We start from the raw sequence: 20,386 nt of genomic DNA on the forward strand, positions 1-20,386 counted from the left end.
AATAGCAGATAAGCAGAGTAATATTAATCTCTGCTTTTAGCTCTCATAAGAGCAGCCCAAGTGCTGTTCAAGGTATTGTTCAGAGAAAGATCTCTGAGGTGTTCCCAGGGAGTGATCTCTGAGGTATCATCCAGAGTGTGATATCCAAGCTTACTGTAGTTGTTACTTCATTAATGTTCCTTCCAGAAGTTGACAAGATTTCTGTATCTCTATATTATTTACATTTTAATGCTTCATTTAAGGTGATCCAGGTGCTTTCTGAAGACTGCATAAATCAAGCATGTATTTGAACTTAACTGTGACGAAAAACAAATGAAGTGTTTTCATATTTCAGGCTGGGGACACAAGCGTAAGACACGAGTTTTAAGTTTGCTCTCCAGAAAATCTGGCCACAAGTCACTTTGGGTCCTCACTTAGTGTTCTGATGTGCTGTACCGTCACTAGTGGTGCATAAGTATAGGTAGCCACTGGAGACAAACTTCACCAGATCATTCAGCATTTGGATATACACTCACCTAAAGGATTATTAGGAACACCTGTTCAATTTCTCATTAATGCAATTATCTAATCAACCAATCACATGGCAGTTGCTTCAATGCATTTAGGGGTGTGGTCCTGGTCAAGACAATCTCCTGCGGTCTGTTTCACAAAGCAGGATTACTTGCTTAGCCGGATAACTTGCCAGATTTAAGGTAGTCTGAGCTAAATAGACCTTATTTTCATCAACTTACATTTAGCCCAGGCTACCTTACCTTAGTATTTCACAATCTGCTCAGTTACTGGGATTTTCACGCACAACCATTTCTAGGGTTTACAAAGAATGGTGTGCAAAGGGAAAAACATCCAGTATGCGGCAGTCCTGTGGGCGAAAATGCCTTGTTGATGCTAGAGGTCAGAGGAGAATGGGCCGACTGATTCAAGCTGATAGAAGAGCAACTTTGGCTGAAATAACCACTCGTTACAACCGAGGTATGCAGCAAAGCATTTGTGAAGCCACAACACGCACAACCTTGAGGCGGATGGGCTACAACAGCAGAAGACCCCACCGGGTACCACTCATCTCCACTACAAATAGGAAAAAGAGGCTACAATTTGCACGAGCTCACCAAAATTGGACAGTTGAAGACTGGAAAAATGTTGCCTGGTCTGATGAGTCTCAATTTCTGTTGAGACATTCAAATGGTAGAGTCAGAATTTGGCGTAAACAGAATGAGAATCCATCATGCCTTGTTACCACTGTGCAGGCTGGTGGTGGTGGTGTAATGGTGTGGGGGATGTTTTCTTGGCACACTTTAGGCCCCTTAGTGCCAATTGGGCATCGTTTAAATGCCACGGCCTACCTGAGCATTGTTTCTGACCATGTCCATCCCTTTATGACCACCATGTACCCATCCTCTGATGGCTACTTCCAGCAGGATAACGCACCATGTCACAAAGCTCGAATCATTTCAAATTGGTTTCTTGAACATGACAATGAGTTCACTGTACTAAAATGGCCCCCACAGTCACCAGATCTCAACCCAATAGAGCATCTTTGGGATGTGGTGCACAGCAAATTCAAAAGTGTTGAAATCATGGTGTTAGAGCTTTTAGAGTTACAGTGTTCAGGTTTCAGAGTTAAATGTGGCTGCACTAACGTCACATAGTGTTACTACACTGTTAAACACGGCGTTCTATTCCGGTGATCCCGGTTTCTGACACACTACGTCGTCAGTCTCTACATCCGGGAATTTTTCCCGCTTACTCGGCTTTTCAGTTTGAAGGCGCCAAGTTCATATGTCGTGAAGCGAAGCGTAGCGAAATTGGTGAGTATTACTTACTTAAATAGTTCATCTTTTGGTATTTAGCTTGCCATTTCGTCATATACAGTATGTTTATTATACTCATATAGGCTATCAAAATACATATGGTTGACGGGTTTTTGCTTTTTTTTTTTTTTTACCAACTAATATATTAGAAAACGTAGCCGAGTAAGCGGTTAGCCTGTTCGTCTCTGGCACATGAGGCAATGTTAATAGACTCGAATATTTTAGTAGACTATGCGATTTTACAGTGTTTCAGTTGTTTTTTTTTTCCAAACTACGGTTAGATTCCCGTTATCTATACTGTTGTGCGATATCTGTTTAGCCTCTGCAATTTGCCTTATACAGTAAGTTTTTTTCTTGATTGGCGGGTTTTCTCCGCAGCGTTCACTTGCATAGCTTAAAACGTTTAAAAGTAAGGGAATTTACTATTTAAATTACGAAGGTTTTACCTTTTTACTGGTGCATACAGTTACTTTTAACATTAAGGTAGATATTACGTTTAAGATTAAGGTACATATTTTAGCTTGGCTTTAATGACATGGGCCATTTTTGGCCACGCTTGAATTGCTCCTAGCGCCTGATTCACAATATGGCTAAAGGTCCTGTCCACGCGGGCGTTTGAGTCTAGGATAAATGAAATCACTCTGAGCGACCTATGCATTTTATTTGCGTTTTGTAGTGGTGCCTGGCTGACGTTCTTTTCCCTCTGTTCAAGGCCAACCTGCAGCCCATATCGTAGTTTCCAGATTGTAGTTTTGTGTGTTGACCAGTAATCATGCATTCAACCATGTTTAAAGCGTCAAAAAGCAGCTGTCGCTATTCTGCGTTTTCTTTTGCCAAAACACTAGCAATCATTATATCATAGGGCATATTCGGTCCGTCAGATGCTATGTACAGTAAACGCAATATGGCACATCTGACCGAAGGCAGGTCATGAGAGTGTATACATTCACTTGAAACAGGAGCTACGAAGTTAATATTTTGTGTTGTATACTGTGATTCTTTTTTCTAGGGAGCAGTGTCCACGGCAGTTGTTTTGCCTTTACAGCTTATAATGATTGTAAAAGTGCAATACCAGACGATCAGAAAATACATCAAAATCCCCAAAGCTTCCTTTGAGGACTTTATCACAGAAGGTATTTTTTTTTGCAAAGTAATTTTGAAATGTAAATGTGAAGTAAATAATACTTAAATATGTAATCATTTTCTTTTTTAGTCAAAGTAAAATTCACTATACCATCTAACAAAGTGGTAAAAGTTACTGATGACACTGGGACAGAAGTTGATGAAGATGTATTTGCTGATCTTCTGACGTCAAAGGACATATGCTTTGTCATCTTGGATGACAGTGATGGTAACCAATTTATCTTTGTGTTGCACAGGCTTGTAAAATTAGTTGTGTATTTATTTAAATAGTTGTGTGAACAGAGGTCACATATGCTCTACTGTATTAGGCAATTCAGCTAAACGTGCGTTTATGTATTCAGGTATTTCCACTAGCAATTCCTCAACCACCTTGACAGACACAACGTCCTTGTCCTCCTCAAGCAGAGAGAGTGACAGTGAAAGTTGTAACCCACAGAAACGGGTAAGAAGAGAGGAGGAGGTGTTGCAGTGTTCAGCAGCCAAAGACGTAAGATCATGTTTTGCACCTATCAGATTGATGCACTTTGTCTGTACTAGAGCCATCACAATACTTAAGGAAATACTTTACCATTTTGATACCAATGATAAATGTAGGAGAATTTTTTAGAATAAAACAATTAAAAATGTCATTATCACTATTTTTCAAGTTATCTGACATAGTGCATAGCAATATGTTCTTTTTGCAGAGCTTTAGAGTACATTTGTACAGTACATTAAGTACATTTACCATAAATTGAGAGAAATTATAAACCGTGAGTAAACTGTTGGTTAGAAAGTTTTTCATTTTAAAAAGTTAAAACAGATCGTCTGACCCAAGTATTTTGATTAAATGTAATGCATGCTTTTTTTGTTTATTTTTAGTTTTACAACAAAAATGGCATACTCTTTGTTAAACATCAAGATATGACAAACTTGTTCTTGGCTTTGCATTTTAGACACACTGTCAGGACAGCATGGATAGCTTAAAACAGGCAAAGCCAGTACTGATGATGATATGGTATTGGTACTGTTGCAAATCTAATGTGATAGTAATTTTGTTAATATCTAAGGCACCATAACCTAGTTTTTGGTCTATAACTCGTCTTTTACTTATGTTTAGATGGTGTACAAGATTCTCCTCTCAAAACCTGGAGGGATAGCAGTGCTTACAGAATATGAGGAGACAGGAACAATTTGTGACAGCTCAAGAAGGCAAATGGTGAACATCCTTGCTGCACAAATGACAGAATCAGAAGGGTACGTGCTTATGTATTATCATGTATTATCTGTGCTTATGTATTATCATGCATGGTCTAATATGTAAGTGGAGTATATAATTTAGATATTTTTTTCTTAGGAGGATTCCACAGCGAATTACAAAGGAAAAATATGCTCTTGGAATAATCACTTTGTTTCTAGCACTTAAAGATCCTTTTTCAAAAAAAGGATATGTAAGTTAAAGTTTGTTGCTTTATCCATGTTTTATTTCTGCTCAACAGCTGTATTAAAATCTTAGAGTTAATATTTCTATAGGGTTTAGCTACTTTTTGGCAATTTTGATATTCAGGCAGACTTTTCTCTGTCAGGAGCATTTCTATGACAGTCAAAGTGGATCTGGCTTCTTGGCGTGGCGCATAAAAACCATTCAGCGAAAGACGAAGCTTCCTGTGAAGTCATCTCAACCACCAGTTGAAACAACTGGAGGCGCCACTCTTGATAGGAACATCCACCACCTTCAGTCGTCAGAAGAGTCCTTCCAGGAGGCAATAGCATTAATGAACCACATCAGTGACAGAGAGACTATATTGCTGAAAATGCGCGAGACGTTTGAATATAGGCAGCGGCTTGTCCATAATCCTGAGACATCTGGTACAGTACTCTCAGTGTTCCCTCGGCTGTTAGATACACAGGGATTGGTAAGTTAAATGTTAAAGCTAAATTGTTGGTATGTCTTGTGTAATGTAGCCTTGAATGTTGATGTTTAGTGAATTTGTTTGTACAATCAAATTTACTTGATTTGTATCTCAGATACTTCAAGACTTCAGTCTTCTCTTTGGTGATAAAATAGCAGTCAGACTCCTGGAGAAATGGCATACTTCATTCAAGGCAAAGGTGATTAAAGAAGCAGAGACCCTTACATGCACCCCCCTCATACAACGGCTACTGAGATCAGCCAAGGACCAGCAAGGAGAGCAAACAGTCGATTATTCTGCAGGTACTTGAAGTAGCTGAATTAATTTTAAACATTGAAGTTCATTATGAGCTTGCAAGCTAAGAATTGTCTGTTTTTTATCCTATTTCTTAGAGTGGGATAGTGACATGGCATCACTCCTTCTCTTGTTGCACATCTCCCCCATCTTGTTGCACCACCCCCATCTCATGGGAGGAAGAAAATGCAGAGGATCAGTGCATGCCAAGCTGTGGACCATGTGGTGATGTTTCACAAAGTATGTGGCATATCTTCCCTAAGCTTTCATATATGGCTTTTATTGGTGGAAACATCACTAATTTACAGTGCCTGTCTTTTTAGACAAGTCTAGATCAACAGATTGATTAGTTTCTTACTTTTACCTACAGTCCTGCAGAAGTTTGGATGAACACCTGAGGATGGAAGGACCTCGTCAGCCATATCTGCTTGCTTCAGGAACCAACAAACGGGCAATTAGCAACTTCTACATCGTTGTGGACAAGAAGCTTGTACCTTGTGAGGGAAGGACCACATTGGCGGCCTTTGATGAACTTTTCAAGGTTCATTTTGTTTTTGGTGTAAAATATGATGAGTCGCTCAGCAGTTTGTACACTTTCCTCCAGACAACTGTGTACAATATTGATGTCGGTGTTACAAAAGAGAGCCCAAAAGTTAAAGAATTGAGAGCAAAATTTATGAACAATGTATAAATGTTACATTTGCCATTCATTGCATGATATGCCTGGCACTTTGGTTCGACATCTTAAGCTGTTGCATGGTCTGTATCCTGGGAAGAAGTTTAATTTGGTATGTGCTCAGGATGGTTGTTTTTTACAGTTCAAAAGTTTTGCTGGTTTCAGGAAGCACTTGAAAGTTGTTCATAAACCAGGCACTGTCTGTGCCACATTAGGTGATAGGGATTCTGTTGATGCCACCTTAGACAATAATAACAGCCCCCAGCAGTCTGATAGCTTGGCTTTAAATGCAGGAAACGAGGTGCTCCAGCTTAAAACATATCAACAGCCAGCTAAGGAAATGTGTGCTTCCGTATTTGCCAAACTACAGGGTAGTGGGGTTGCCAACAGTGTAATTTTGTCTGTAGTGGAAAGCATGGAAGAATTAGTTAATGATGTTCACACATCTATTAAAAACCAGGTATTGCAGGTGGTCCCCTCTGAAAGTCCCAGCAGAAAGGCTGTAGAAGATGTTTTTGGAAATCTTTATAATCCTTTCTGTGACCTAAATACAGATTCTAAGTGGAGGAAATACTTTGGTGAGAAGTGGGGCGTTGTGGAACCCATTGAAATTAATTTAGGTGTGAGATATGATTCAAGAAAAGACAGAGTTTCTGGAATGTATGAACAGGTACCAGTCAATGACACTTTCATTTATATACCACTAATGAAGACTTTAGAGTTCATTTTTAAGAATGAGGATGTTTGCAATCACATTGTGTCATCCAGTGAGAGAGATTGCTACCATGATTTTTGTGATGGAAACTACTACAAAAAGCACCCACTATATTCTCGATATAAGAATGCGCTGCAAATTCAACTTTATTATGATGATTTTGAAATGGGAAATCCTTTGGGATCTAAACTAGGGATTCATAAACTTGGATGTTTATATTTTACACTCAGAAACCTCCCACCAAACCTGAATTCTTCTTTGATGAATATTCATCTCATTTCCTTGTTTCACTCACAAGATGTGAAAAAGTATACGATCGACGCAATATTAAGCCCCTTTATTAAAGATATAAAAATGTTGGAAAGCGATGGAATGAAAGTGTCATTCTCTGAGCAACCTATTTATGGCACTATTTCACAGATTACAGGAGACAATTTGGGGTTAAATGGTATTCTTGGCTATGTGGAATCATTCAGTGCTAGCTATTACTGCAGAAGGTGTCTTACAGACAAAGTCACTGCTCAGACAGTGTTTAGTTCGGATGATCCACGTGTTATTTTGCGGACCCAAGAAACAAATGAACAGCATTATAGCATCCTTAATCAGAATGCTGGAGAAGGTTCATGCTATGGAATCAAACGAAGCAGCATTCTCAATAGTTTGACTTATTTCAATGTGGCAGATAATTTCGTTTTTTAACATTATGCATGATATCTTGGAGGGGGTGGGACAATATCAAATCAAACTGCTTTTTGAGTATTTGGGCCAAAACTTCATTTCAATGGAAAACATTCTTTTACGTGTTTATGCATTCAACTATGGCTATTTGGACAAAAAAAACAGACCAACTAAGATAACTCTTCATGGCAATAGTGTGGGACTCAGTGCCAGTCAAACAATGTGCCTTATTAAGAACATTCCACTCATATTTGGTGATGTTGTCCCAGAAGGAAACAGACACTGGCATTTGTTGTTACTCCTGTCAAACATAATTAATATTGTGTTTTCTCCTGCAATTACAGATGGAATGACTGTCTATTTAAAGCATCTTATAGCAGAGCACCATTCTTTATTCACAAAGCTATACCCTCAAAATAATCTCATTCCAAAACACCACTTCATGATTCATTACCCAGAATGTATTCGCCAGATTGGTCCTTTGGTTCACGCATGGACTATGAGATATGAAGCCAAGCATAAATTTTTTAAATCCAGTGTAAAAAACTTCAAGAATCTGACAAAGTCCCTTGCACGAAAACACCAAGTAGCCATTGCTTATCACTGGGAATCATTGGCTATCAAAGGCATTGAATCTGGACCGGTTAAAACACAAACGCTGAATGAGACAGAAAACGGTCCATTGATTTCAGAGTATTTTCAGTTGGATATGTCCACTGAAATAAGTCAAACAAATTGGGTCAAATGTGTTGGCACTGAGTTTCGCACTGGTCTTATTGTTTGCACTGATGTAGTAGATGAGATGCCAGTGTTCTGTAAAGTTGTTCATATACTTTTGAGAAGTGATGTATATTTTGTTGTGTCAAAGATGGAAGCAACATTTACTGAGCACCTTCATGCATATTGTATAACTGAACAAGACCTGCAGCTCTCTATAGTCAAACAGGTAGAATTGAGGCATTTTTAACCTTTTGACTTTCAAATGGCATATGGCAGTGACAACTTTTTTTATATCGTCACTGACTGTTGTATTTTTTAAGTCCAGGTATACATGCAGATGTGGATGATATGGATTTGTTGCACTGATAATTTTGTGAAAGTCTGAATAAAGGGCTTTTGTTACAATTTATTGTGTTTATTAAGTCATTAGTTCAATGTATCTGTGTTTATAGCACTAACATATATATATATATATATATATATATATATATTATACATATATGATCTTAACTTCAGTTAACTAGTAACACTAAGGAGGACTAAAGCAGCACCTTAAGCAGTGTAAAAATGTTATACTTTATGGGTGTTATATAGGACAGCACTTTGGAAAGTGTTAAATCAACACTTTTGTGGTGGTTCCCATATGTACACTTGGAAAGTGTTAGATTTAACTCTAATAGTGTTAATTCTGATAATGGAAATTTGCTGTGTGGAACGGGAGCTTTGTGCCCTGGATGTGCATCCCACAAATCTCCATCAACTGCAAGATGCTATCCTATCAATATGGGCCAACATTTCTAAAGAATGCTTTCAGCACCTTGTTGAATCAATGCCACGTAGAATTAAGGCAGTTCTGAAGGCGAAAGGGGGTCAAACACCGTATTAGTATGGTGTTCCTAATAATCCTTTAGGTGAGTGTATGTTGTATCTGTATGAATTTTGGTGTCGGACTGCAGCAGTAACTTGATGCCAGTCATTATCATGGCCACCTGCTTGCTGCGTATGAAGGTGTAGGTGCCGCATGAGGCTGCTGCAGTGGCGTCCCCGCTGTTATGAGTGCAGCTGTGCAAAGTGGAAATGAAGCCCAGCCCCCCCCACATATAATACTCCTGTCTTATGAAATAAAACGATTCTTACAAAAGCCAGGGGCAGTGATCATGGCAATCATAGGAGGCAGTCACATGATCATGTCAGTCATAGGAGGCAGTAATGTGATCATACCAAAGGAGGCAGTTACACAATCGAGCCAGTCACATGATCACACCACTCTCTGGAGGCAGTCACATGGTCATTGGAAGCAGTCATATGATCGCACCAAACACAGGAGGCAGTTGTGCAATCATTCCATTCAAAGGAGGCAGTCATATGATCACAGGAGGCAGTTACATGATCATGCCAATCACAACAGGGAGTCACATGATGGCGCCAAACACAGGAGGCAGTTGTGCAATCATGCCATTCACAGGAGGCAGTCATATGATCACAGGAGGCAGTTACATGATCATGCCAATCACAACAGGGAGTCACATGATCGCGCCAAACACAGGAGGCAGTTGTGCAATCATGCCATTCACAGGAGGCAGTCATATGATCACAGGAGGCAGTCACATGATCATGCCAATCACAACAGGCAGTCACCTGAGCACACCAATCACAGGAGGTATTCACAAATCAGGCCAGTTCCAGGAGGCAGTGACATGATCATGCTAACCACAGAGCTGACACTGAAAAGACTCCCTGTCAAATATTTATTTAAAGGATTGAGGACACCAACAGTGATTCTACTTAAACTTTAATTCACTTACTTTAATTAAAGTGTGGTATAAATCAACCTCTCTGATAACACATTGACGTATTGTCCCTGAATCACTGAAAATACTTGGTTAACATATGATTAGTATGATTAACATGATTACTTATGCCATAAATTGCGTAACAACAACTACTTTATTAAGCTATAACTTTTTGTGCAGCAGTTGGGGCGGCTTCGAGTCTCTTCCTGCAAGTGGTTTCTCCCCCCCTTTGCTCCACTGTCTGCCTCTCCAAGGTCCGAGCTTCACACAGTATTCAAAACAATCTCTTCTTGCCTAAGGCATAAAACATAACAGACCCAATATGCCTCCCCTCCCGGGCCTACTAATGTCCAATTTTACTTCCACACTCCCCCCTTTTGAACACGCAAAATCCACGCTGTTCACACAGAATCAGAGTTCACAGCAAAGTAATACTGCGGACAAAAGCGCAGTGGGGCGATGGGCGCTGGCAGCGGTTGGATGGACCACGAGTCATTAGTAGCAACACTACAAGCAAAATCAATATACTAAAAACTAAAGGTTTAAACACCCCGGATAAACCCGGAATCAGTGAGGAGAACCAATTGTCCCAGCTGTACTCAAACAGGCCATGCTCCTTATGTATCGCAGACATCCGTTTGTGCACCACGTCCTCCAGATCTTGCACAACCTCAGAGGAATCAGGGATGTACGTGCAACATTCTCTCCCCACTATAGCACAAACACCGCCTTTCTCAGCCAATAGAATATGCAATGCCATACGGTTTTGCAGAGCCACCTGCTTAACCGCGGATAATTCACCCTGAACGGCCTTTACAGTATCAAGTGTCTGATTGGCCAGTTTCTCCACTGCAGTCTGCAGGGCAGCCACCTCAGTCTGAAGGTCTGACACTCCATGGGATGGAATAAACACCCCAAACCATTGTTCAGTCCAACTTAGCGACCGCTTGCTGCGCGAATATGCACGCACAGCCAAAGATATCTGCTCCTTGGGCACTACGCGAATAGGAGGAACAAGATAAGCCAGATAACAATACCAATCAACCTCCGCCGCCGAAAGAGACAAACCAATGTAACCCTTAAGAGAGTCTGTGTGGCCACAGATAAAAGCAGAACGTGGTGGTGCCACTAGCAAGACATCACCAAGGACAGAGAAGTTGACATAAGCCCTACAGTGCAGAGGTGGGGAGGAAGGGGATAGCGACTGGGCCGAATTAAACAGACGGAAACACACAGTCTCATTCACAGGGATGACAGCCAAGCCATCCTCAGGCAGGGTCTTCCCCTTCGCCCTCACATGTGTGTCCGATGGACAGGACACAGCAGAATAAGTACAGTTATCAGGGCTTCGTCGACACTGCAGAGCAGTTACAGTCAGTTCTTGCACCCGCGCCCCGTAGCGGTCAGGGTCCTCAGCCTCCCATGCTCTATCAGCAGCCCATGTGATCATTACCTGGGCCAAACAAACCCATCCCTCACCTGTACTATTCACGCCTACTAGCAAATGAACTGTAGTGAAACCTCAGTGATTGGACTCATCAGCCTGAGTCAGATAGAGGACTGGATTGTTCCCAGCAAACTCTTGTTGTAATCGGTCATGTGTGGCCTTAAGGGGCTCCTCCACTGCCCGCGACTTAACATGTATGTAATAGTTTGGGGTCTATTTCTTTTCTTTTTTGCTTAAAGGTTTTCTACCTGACTACGTTATCTGGTGGCAACATTGGTTACCTTGCTGAGATCCAAATAAAAGGAAAATAAGGATAAAAGAAATAGTGGGTTTGCTTAGTCTGTCGAGTGGAATCCAGTTATACCTCCAAGTGGATGTTGTTATTCCTTTCAAGTTGGGGAAATTGCACAAAAGGAAAAGGGACAACTTGACAAGCACTCAGGTGTGGTCATAAAGAGATGGACATGGTCAGCAGCAGCACTCAGGTAGACTGGTCATAAAGGGATGGACACGGTCAGCGGCAGCACTCAGGTAGACTGGTCATAAAGGGATGGTCACGGTCAGCAGCAGCACTCAGGTAGGCTGGGGTCATAATGTGATGGTCACGGTCAGCAGCAGCACTCAGGTAGACTGGTCATAAAGGGATGGACACGGTCAGCAGCAGAACACAGGTAGACTGGTCATAAAGGGATGGACACAGTCAGCGGCAGCACTCAGGTAGACTGGTCATAAAGGGATGGACACGGTCAGCGGCAGCACTCAGGTAGACTGTGGTCATAAAGAGATGGACATGGTCAGCAGCAGAACTCAGGCAGACTGTGGTCATAATGGGATGGACACGGTCAGCAGCAGCACTCAGGTAGGCTGTGGTCATAAAGGGATGGACACGGTCAGCGGCAGCACTCAGGTAGACTGGTCATAAAGGGATGGTCACGGTCAGCGGCAGCACTAAGGTAGACTGGTCATAAAGGGATGGACACGGTCAGCGGCAGCACACAGGTAGGCTGCGGTCATAAAGAGATGGATACGGTCAGCAGCAGCACTCAGGTAGGCTGCTGTCATAAAGGGATGGACACGGTCAGCGGCAGCACACAGGTAGGCTGCGCTCATAAAAGGATGGACACGGTCAGCGGCAGCACTCAGGTAGGCTGCGGTCATAAAGGGATGGACACGGTCAGCGGCAGCAGCCAGGTAGACTGTGGTCATAAAGAGATTGACACGGTCAGCGGCAGCACTCAGGTAGACTGTGGTCATAAAGAGATTGACACGGTCAGCGGCAGCACTCAGGTAGACTGCGGTCATAAAGGGATGGACACGGTCAGCGGCAGCACTCAGGTAGACTGTGGTCATAAAGGGATGGACACGGTCAGCGGCAGAACTCAGGTAGGCTGCGGTCATAATGTGATGGACACGGTCAGCAGCAGCACTCAGGTAGGCTGTGGTCATAAAGGGATGGACACGGTCAGCGGCAGCAGCCAGGTAGACTGTGGTCATAAAGAGATTGACACGGTCAGCGGCAGCACTCAGGTAGACTGTGGTCATAAAGAGATGGATACGGTCAGCAGCAGCACTCAGATAGGCTGCTGTCATAAAGGGATGGACACGGTCAGCGGCAGCACTCAGGTAGGCTGCGGTCATAAAGGGATGGACACGGTCAGCGGCAGAACTCAGGTAGGCTGCGGTCATAATGTGATGGACACGGTCAGCAGCAGCACTCAGGTAGGCTGTGGTCATAAAGGGATGGACACGGTCAGCGGCAGCAGCCAGGTAGACTGTGGTCATAAAGAGATTGACACGGTCAGCGGCAGCACTCAGGTAGACTGCGGTCATAAAGAGATGGATACGGTCAGCAGCAGCACTCAGGTAGGCTGCTGTCATAAAGGGATGGACACGGTCAGCGGCAGCAGCCAGGTAGACTGTGGTCATAAAGAGATTGACACGGTCAGCGGCAGCACTCAGGTAGACTGTGGTCATAAAGAGATTGACACGGTCAGCGGCAGCACTCAGGTAGACTGCGGTCATAAAGGGATGGACACGGTCAGCGGCAGCACTCAGGTAGGCTGCGGTCATAAAGGGATGGACACGGTCAGTGGCAGCACTCAGGTAGGCTGCGGTCATAAAGGGATGGACACGGTCAGCGGGAGCACTCAGGTAGGCTGCGGTCATAAAGGGATGGACACGGTCAGCGGCAGCACTCAGGTAGGCTGCGGTCATAAAGGGATGGACACGGTCAGCGGCAGAACTCAGGCAGGCTGTGGTCATAAAGGGATGGACACGGTCAGCGGCAGCACTCAGGTAGACTGCGGTCATAAAGGGATGGACACGGTCAGCGGCAGCACTCAGGTAGACTGTGGTCATAAAGAGATGGATACGGTCAGCAGCAGCACTCAGGTAGGCTGCGGTCATAAAGGGATGGACACGGTTAGCGGCAGCACTCAGGTAGGCTGCGGTCATAAAGGGATGGACACGGTCAGCGGCAGCACACAGGTAGGCTGCGGTCATAAAGGGATGGACACGGTCAGCGGCAGCACTCAGGTAGGCTGCGGTCATAAAGGGATGGACACGGTCAGCGGCAGCAGCCAGGTAGACTATGGTCATAAAGAGATTGACACGGTCAGCGGCAGCACTCAGGTAGACTGCGGTCATAAAGGGATGGACACGGTCAGCGGCAGCACTCATGTAGGCTGCGGTCATAAAGGGATGGACACGGTCAGTGGCAGCACTCAGGTAGGCTGCGGTCATAAAGGGATGGACACGGTCAGCGGCAGAACTCAGGCAGGCTGTGGTCATAAAGGGATGGACACGGTCAGCGGCAGAACTCAGGCAGGCTGTGGTCATAAAGAGATGGATACGGTCAGCGGCAGCACTCAGGTAGGCTGCGGTCATAAAGGGATGGACACGGTCAGCGGCAGCAGCCAGGTAGACTGTGGTCATAAAGAGATTGACACGGTCAGCGGCAGCACTCAGGTAGACTGTGGTCATAAAGAGATTGACACGGTCAGCGGCAGCACTCAGGTAGACTGCGGTCATAAAGGGATGGACACGGTCAGCGGCAGCACTCAGGTAGACTGTGGTCATAAAGGGATGGACACGGTCAGCGGCAGAACTCAGGTAGGCTGCGGTCATAATGTGATGGACACGGTCAGCAGCAGCACTCAGGTAGGCTGTGGTCATAAAGGGATGGACACGGTCAGCGGCAGCAGCCAGGTAGACTGTGGTCATAAAGAGATTGACACGGTCAGCGGCAGCACTCAGGTAGACTGTGGTCATAAAGAGATGGATACGGTCAGCAGCAGCACTCAGATAGGCTGCTGTCATAAAGGGATGGACACGGTCAGCGGCAGCACTCAGGTAGGCTGCGGTCATAAAGGGATGGACACGGTCAGCGGCAGAACTCAGGTAGGCTGCGGTCATAATGTGATGGACACGGTCAGCAGCAGCACTAAGGTAGGCTGTGGTCATAAAGGGATGGACACGGTCAGCGGTAGCAGCCAGGTAGACTGTGGTCATAAAGAGATTGACACGGTCAGCGGCAGCACTCAGGTAGACTGCGGTCATAAAGAGATGGATACGGTCAGCAGCAGCACTCAGGTAGGCTGCTGTCATAAAGGGATGGACACGGTCAGCGGCAGCAGCCAGGTAGACTGTGGTCATAAAGAGATTGACACGGTCAGCGGCAGCACTCAGGTAGACTGTGGTCATAAAGAGATTGACACGGTCAGCGGCAGCACTCAGGTAGACTGCGGTCATAAAGGGATGGACACGGTCAGCGGCAGCACTCAGGTAGGCTGCGGTCATAAAGGGATGGACACGGTCAGTGGCAGCACTCAGGTAGGCTGCGGTCATAAAGGGATGGACACGGTCAGCGGGAGCACTCAGGTAGGCTGCGGTCATAAAGGGATGGACACGGTCAGCGGCAGCACTCAGGTAGGCTGCGGTCATAAAGGGATGGACACGGTCAGCGGCAGAACTCAGGCAGGCTGTGGTCATAAAGGGATGGACACGGTCAGCGGCAGCACTCAGGTAGACTGCGGTCATAAAGGGATGGACACGGTCAGCGGCAGCACTCAGGTAGACTGTGGTCATAAAGAGATGGATACGGTCAGCAGCAGCACTCAGGTAGGCTGCGGTCATAAAGGGATGGACACGGTTAGCGGCAGCACTCAGGTAGACTGCGGTCATAAAGGGATGGACACGGTCAGCGGCAGCACTCAGGTAGACTGTGGTCATAAAGAGATGGATACGGTCAGCAGCAGCACTCAGGTAGGCTGCGGTCATAAAGGGATGGACACGGTTAGCGGCAGCACTCAGGTAGGCTGCGGTCATAAAGGGATGGACACGGTCAGCGGCAGCACACAGGTAGGCTGCGGTCATAAAGGGATGGACACGGTCAGCGGCAGCACTCAGGTAGGCTGCGGTCATAAAGGGATGGACACGGTCAGCGGCAGCAGCCAGGTAGACTATGGTCATAAAGAGATTGACACGGTCAGCGGCAGCACTCAGGTAGACTGCGGTCATAAAGGGATGGACACGGTCAGCGGCAGCACTCATGCAGGCTGCGGTCATAAAGGGATGGACACGGTCAGTGGCAGCACTCAGGTAGGCTGCGGTCATAAAGGGATGGACACGGTCAGCGGCAGAACTCAGGCAGGCTGTGGTCATAAAGGGATGGACACAGTCAGCAGCAGAACTCAGGTAGGCTGCGGTCATAAATGGATGGACACGGTCAGCGGCAGCACTAAGGTAGACTGGTCATAAAGGGATGGACACGGTCAGCGGCAGCACTCATGTAGGCTGTGGTCATAAAGGGATGGACATGGTCAGCAGCAGAACTCAGGCAGGCTGTGGTCATAAAGGGATGGACACGGTCAGCGGCAGCACTCAGGTAGACTGCGGTCATAAAGGGATGGACACGGTCAGCGGCAGCACTCAGGTAGACTGTGGTCATAAAGAGATGGATACGGTCAGCAGCAGCACTCAGGTAGGCTGCGGTCATAAAGGGATGGACACGGTTAGCGGCAGCACTCAGGTAGGCTGCGGTCAAAAAGGGATGGACACGGTCAGCGGCAGCACACAGGTAGGCTGCGGTCATAAAGGGATGGACACGGTCAGCGGCAGCACTCAGGTAGGCTGCGGTCATAAAGGGATGGACACGGTCAGCGGCAGCAGCCAGGTAGACTATGGTCATAAAGAGATTGACACGGTCAGCGGCAGCACTCAGGTAGACTGCGGTCATAAAGGGATGGACACGGTCAGCGGCAGCACTCATGTAGGCTGCGGTCATAAAGGGATGGACACGGTCAGTGGCAGCACTCAGGTAGGCTGCGGTCATAAAGGGATGGACACGGTCAGCGGCAGAACTCAGGCAGGCTGTGGTCATAAAGGGATGGACACGGTCAGCGGCAGAACTCAGGCAGGCTGTGGTCATAAAGAGATGGATACGGTCAGCGGCAGCACTCAGGTAGGCTGCGGTCATAAAGGGATGGACACGGTCAGCGGCAGCAGCCAGGTAGACTGTGGTCATAAAGAGATTGACACGGTCAGCGGCAGCACTCAGGTAGACTGTGGTCATAAAGAGATTGACACGGTCAGCGGCAGCACTCAGGTAGACTGCGGTCATAAAGGGATGGACACGGTCAGCGGCAGCACTCAGGTAGACTGTGGTCATAAAGGGATGGACACGGTCAGCGGCAGAACTCAGGTAGGCTGCGGTCATAATGTGATGGACACGGTCAGCAGCAGCACTCAGGTAGGCTGTGGTCATAAAGGGATGGACACGGTCAGCGGCAGCAGCCAGGTAGACTGTGGTCATAAAGAGATTGACACGGTCAGCGGCAGCACTCAGGTAGACTGTGGTCATAAAGAGATGGATACGGTCAGCAGCAGCACTCAGATAGGCTGCTGTCATAAAGGGATGGACACGGTCAGCGGCAGCACTCAGGTAGGCTGCGGTCATAAAGGGATGGACACGGTCAGCGGCAGAACTCAGGTAGGCTGCGGTCATAATGTGATGGACACGGTCAGCAGCAGCACTCAGGTAGGCTGTGGTCATAAAGGGATGGACACGGTCAGCGGCAGCAGCCAGGTAGACTGTGGTCATAAAGAGATTGACACGGTCAGCGGCAGCACTCAGGTAGACTGCGGTCATAAAGAGATGGATACGGTCAGCAGCAGCACTCAGGTAGGCTGCTGTCATAAAGGGATGGACACGGTCAGCGGCAGCAGCCAGGTAGACTGTGGTCATAAAGAGATTGACACGGTCAGCGGCAGCACTCAGGTAGACTGCGGTCATAAAGGGATGGACACGGTCAGCGGCAGCACTCAGGTAGGCTGCGGTCATAAAGGGATGGACACGGTCAGTGGCAGCACTCAGGTAGGCTGCGGTCATAAAGGGATGGACACGGTCAGCGGGAGCACTCAGGTAGGCTGCGGTCATAAAGGGATGGACACGGTCAGCGGCAGCACTCAGGTAGGCTGCGGTCATAAAGGGATGGACACGGTCAGCGGCAGAACTCAGGCAGGCTGTGGTCATAAAGGGATGGACACGGTCAGCGGCAGCACTCAGGTAGACTGCGGTCATAAAGGGATGGACACGGTCAGCGGCAGCACTCAGGTAGACTGTGGTCATAAAGAGATGGATACGGTCAGCAGCAGCACTGAGGTAGGCTGCGGTCATAAAGGGATGGACACGGTTAGCGGCAGCACTCAGGTAGACTGCGGTCATAAAGGGATGGACACGGTCAGCGGCAGCACTCAGGTAGACTGTGGTCATAAAGAGATGGATACGGTCAGCAGCAGCACTCAGGTAGGCTGCGGTCATAAAGGGATGGACACGGTTAGCGGCAGCACTCAGGTAGGCTGCGGTCATAAAGGGATGGACACGGTCAGCGGCAGCACACAGGTAGGCTGCGGTCATAAAGGGATGGACACGGTCAGCGGCAGCACTCAGGTAGGCTGCGGTCATAAAGGGATGGACACGGTCAGCGGCAGCACACAGGTAGGCTGCGGTCATAAAGGGATGGACACGGTCAGCGGCAGCACTCAGGTAGGCTGCGGTCATAAAGGGATGGACACGGTCAGCGGCAGCAGCCAGGTAGACTATGGTCATAAAGAGATTGACACGGTCAGCGGCAGCACTCAGGTAGACTGCGGTCATAAAGGGATGGACACGGTCAGCGGCAGCACTCATGCAGGCTGCGGTCATAAAGGGATGGACACGGTCAGTGGCAGCACTCAGGTAGGCTGCGGTCATAAAGGGATGGACACGGTCAGCGGCAGAACTCAGGCAGGCTGTGGTCATAAAGGGATGGACACGGTCAGCGGCAGAACTCAGGCAGGCTGTGGTCATAAAGGGATGGACACGGTCAGCGGCAGAACTCAGGCAGGCTGTGGTCATAAAGAGATGGATACGGTCAGCGGCAGCACTCAGGTAGGCTGCGGTCATAATGGGATGGACACGGTCAGCGGCAGCACTCAGGTAGACTGTGGTCATAAAGAGATGGATACGGTCAGCAGCAGCACTCAGATAGGCTGCTGTCATAAAGGGATGGACACGGTCAGCGGCAGCACTCAGGTAGGCTGCGGTCATAAAGGGATGGACACGGTCAGTGGCAGCACTCAGGTAGGCTGCGGTCATAAAGGGATGGACACGGTCAGCGGCAGAACTCAGGCAGGCTGTGGTCATAAAGGGATGGACACGGTCAGCGGCAGAACTCAGGCAGGCTGTGGTCATAAAGAGATGGATACGGTCAGCGGCAGCACTCAGGTAGGCTGCGGTCATAAAGGGATGGACACGGTCAGCGGCAGCAGCCAGGTAGACTGTGGTCATAAAGAGATTGACACGGTCAGCGGCAGCACTCAGGTAGACTGTGGTCATAAAGAGATTGACACGGTCAGCGGCAGCACTCAGGTAGACTGCGGTCATAAAGGGATGGACACGGTCAGCGGCAGCACTCAGGTAGACTGTGGTCATAAAGGGATGGACACGGTCAGCGGCAGAACTCAGGTAGGCTGCGGTCATAATGTGATGGACACGGTCAGCAGCAGCACTCAGGTAGGCTGTGGTCATAAAGGGATGGACACGGTCAGCGGCAGCAGCCAGGTAGACTGTGGTCATAAAGAGATTGACACGGTCAGCGGCAGCACTCAGGTAGACTGTGGTCATAAAGAGATGGATACGGTCAGCAGCAGCACTCAGATAGGCTGCTGTCATAAAGGGATGGACACGGTCAGCGGCAGCACTCAGGTAGGCTGCGGTCATAAAGGGATGGACACGGTCAGCGGCAGAACTCAGGTAGGCTGCGGTCATAATGTGATGGACACGGTCAGCAGCAGCACTAAGGTAGGCTGTGGTCATAAAGGGATGGACACGGTCAGCGGTAGCAGCCAGGTAGACTGTGGTCATAAAGAGATTGACACGGTCAGCGGCAGCACTCAGGTAGACTGCGGTCATAAAGAGATGGATACGGTCAGCAGCAGCACTCAGGTAGGCTGCTGTCATAAAGGGATGGACACGGTCAGCGGCAGCAGCCAGGTAGACTGTGGTCATAAAGAGATTGACACGGTCAGCGGCAGCACTCAGGTAGACTGTGGTCATAAAGAGATTGACACGGTCAGCGGCAGCACTCAGGTAGACTGCGGTCATAAAGGGATGGACACGGTCAGCGGCAGCACTCAGGTAGGCTGCGGTCATAAAGGGATGGACACGGTCAGTGGCAGCACTCAGGTAGGCTGCGGTCATAAAGGGATGGACACGGTCAGCGGGAGCACTCAGGTAGGCTGCGGTCATAAAGGGATGGACACGGTCAGCGGCAGCACTCAGGTAGGCTGCGGTCATAAAGGGATGGACACGGTCAGCGGCAGAACTCAGGCAGGCTGTGGTCATAAAGGGATGGACACGGTCAGCGGCAGCACTCAGGTAGACTGCGGTCATAAAGGGATGGACACGGTCAGCGGCAGCACTCAGGTAGACTGTGGTCATAAAGAGATGGATACGGTCAGCAGCAGCACTCAGGTAGGCTGCGGTCATAAAGGGATGGACACGGTTAGCGGCAGCACTCAGGTAGACTGCGGTCATAAAGGGATGGACACGGTCAGCGGCAGCACTCAGGTAGACTGTGGTCATAAAGAGATGGATACGGTCAGCAGCAGCACTCAGGTAGGCTGCGGTCATAAAGGGATGGACACGGTTAGCGGCAGCACTCAGGTAGGCTGCGGTCAT

General features: G+C 47.4%; 1 protein-coding gene across 1 annotated transcript; it reads left to right on the top strand.

Annotated features, from left to right (window-relative positions):
- The first annotated feature begins 1,647 nt into the window (after positions 1–1,647).
- On the top strand, positions 1,648–5,366 carry LOC140591844 (uncharacterized). The gene is made up of 9 exons (XM_072713274.1): positions 1,648–1,805; positions 2,818–2,941; positions 3,022–3,159; positions 3,293–3,438; positions 4,051–4,187; positions 4,288–4,381; positions 4,517–4,846; positions 4,959–5,145; positions 5,236–5,366. Exons 2-9 carry the CDS (start codon positions 2,860–2,862, stop codon positions 5,364–5,366), a joined length of 1,245 nt encoding a protein of 414 aa, XP_072569375.1. The 5' UTR covers positions 1,648–1,805; positions 2,818–2,859.
- Positions 5,367–20,386: the final 15,020 nt, after the last annotated feature.

The sequence above is a fragment of the Paramormyrops kingsleyae genome, chromosome 6 (genome assembly GCF_048594095.1).
Source record: "Paramormyrops kingsleyae isolate MSU_618 chromosome 6, PKINGS_0.4, whole genome shotgun sequence".
NCBI lineage: Eukaryota > Metazoa > Chordata > Actinopteri > Osteoglossiformes > Mormyridae > Paramormyrops > Paramormyrops kingsleyae.

Coding starts and splice junctions, on each gene's coding strand:
- LOC140591844 (XM_072713274.1), top strand. CDS start 2,860: ATGATTGTAAAAGTGCAATACCAGACGATCAGAAAATACATCAAAATC. Junction 4,382..4,516: donor CTTTTTCAAAAAAAGGATAT/GTAAGTTAAAGT, acceptor TTTCTCTGTCAG/GAGCATTTCTATGACAGTCA. Junction 4,847..4,958: donor TGTTAGATACACAGGGATTG/GTAAGTTAAATG, acceptor TTTGTATCTCAG/ATACTTCAAGACTTCAGTCT.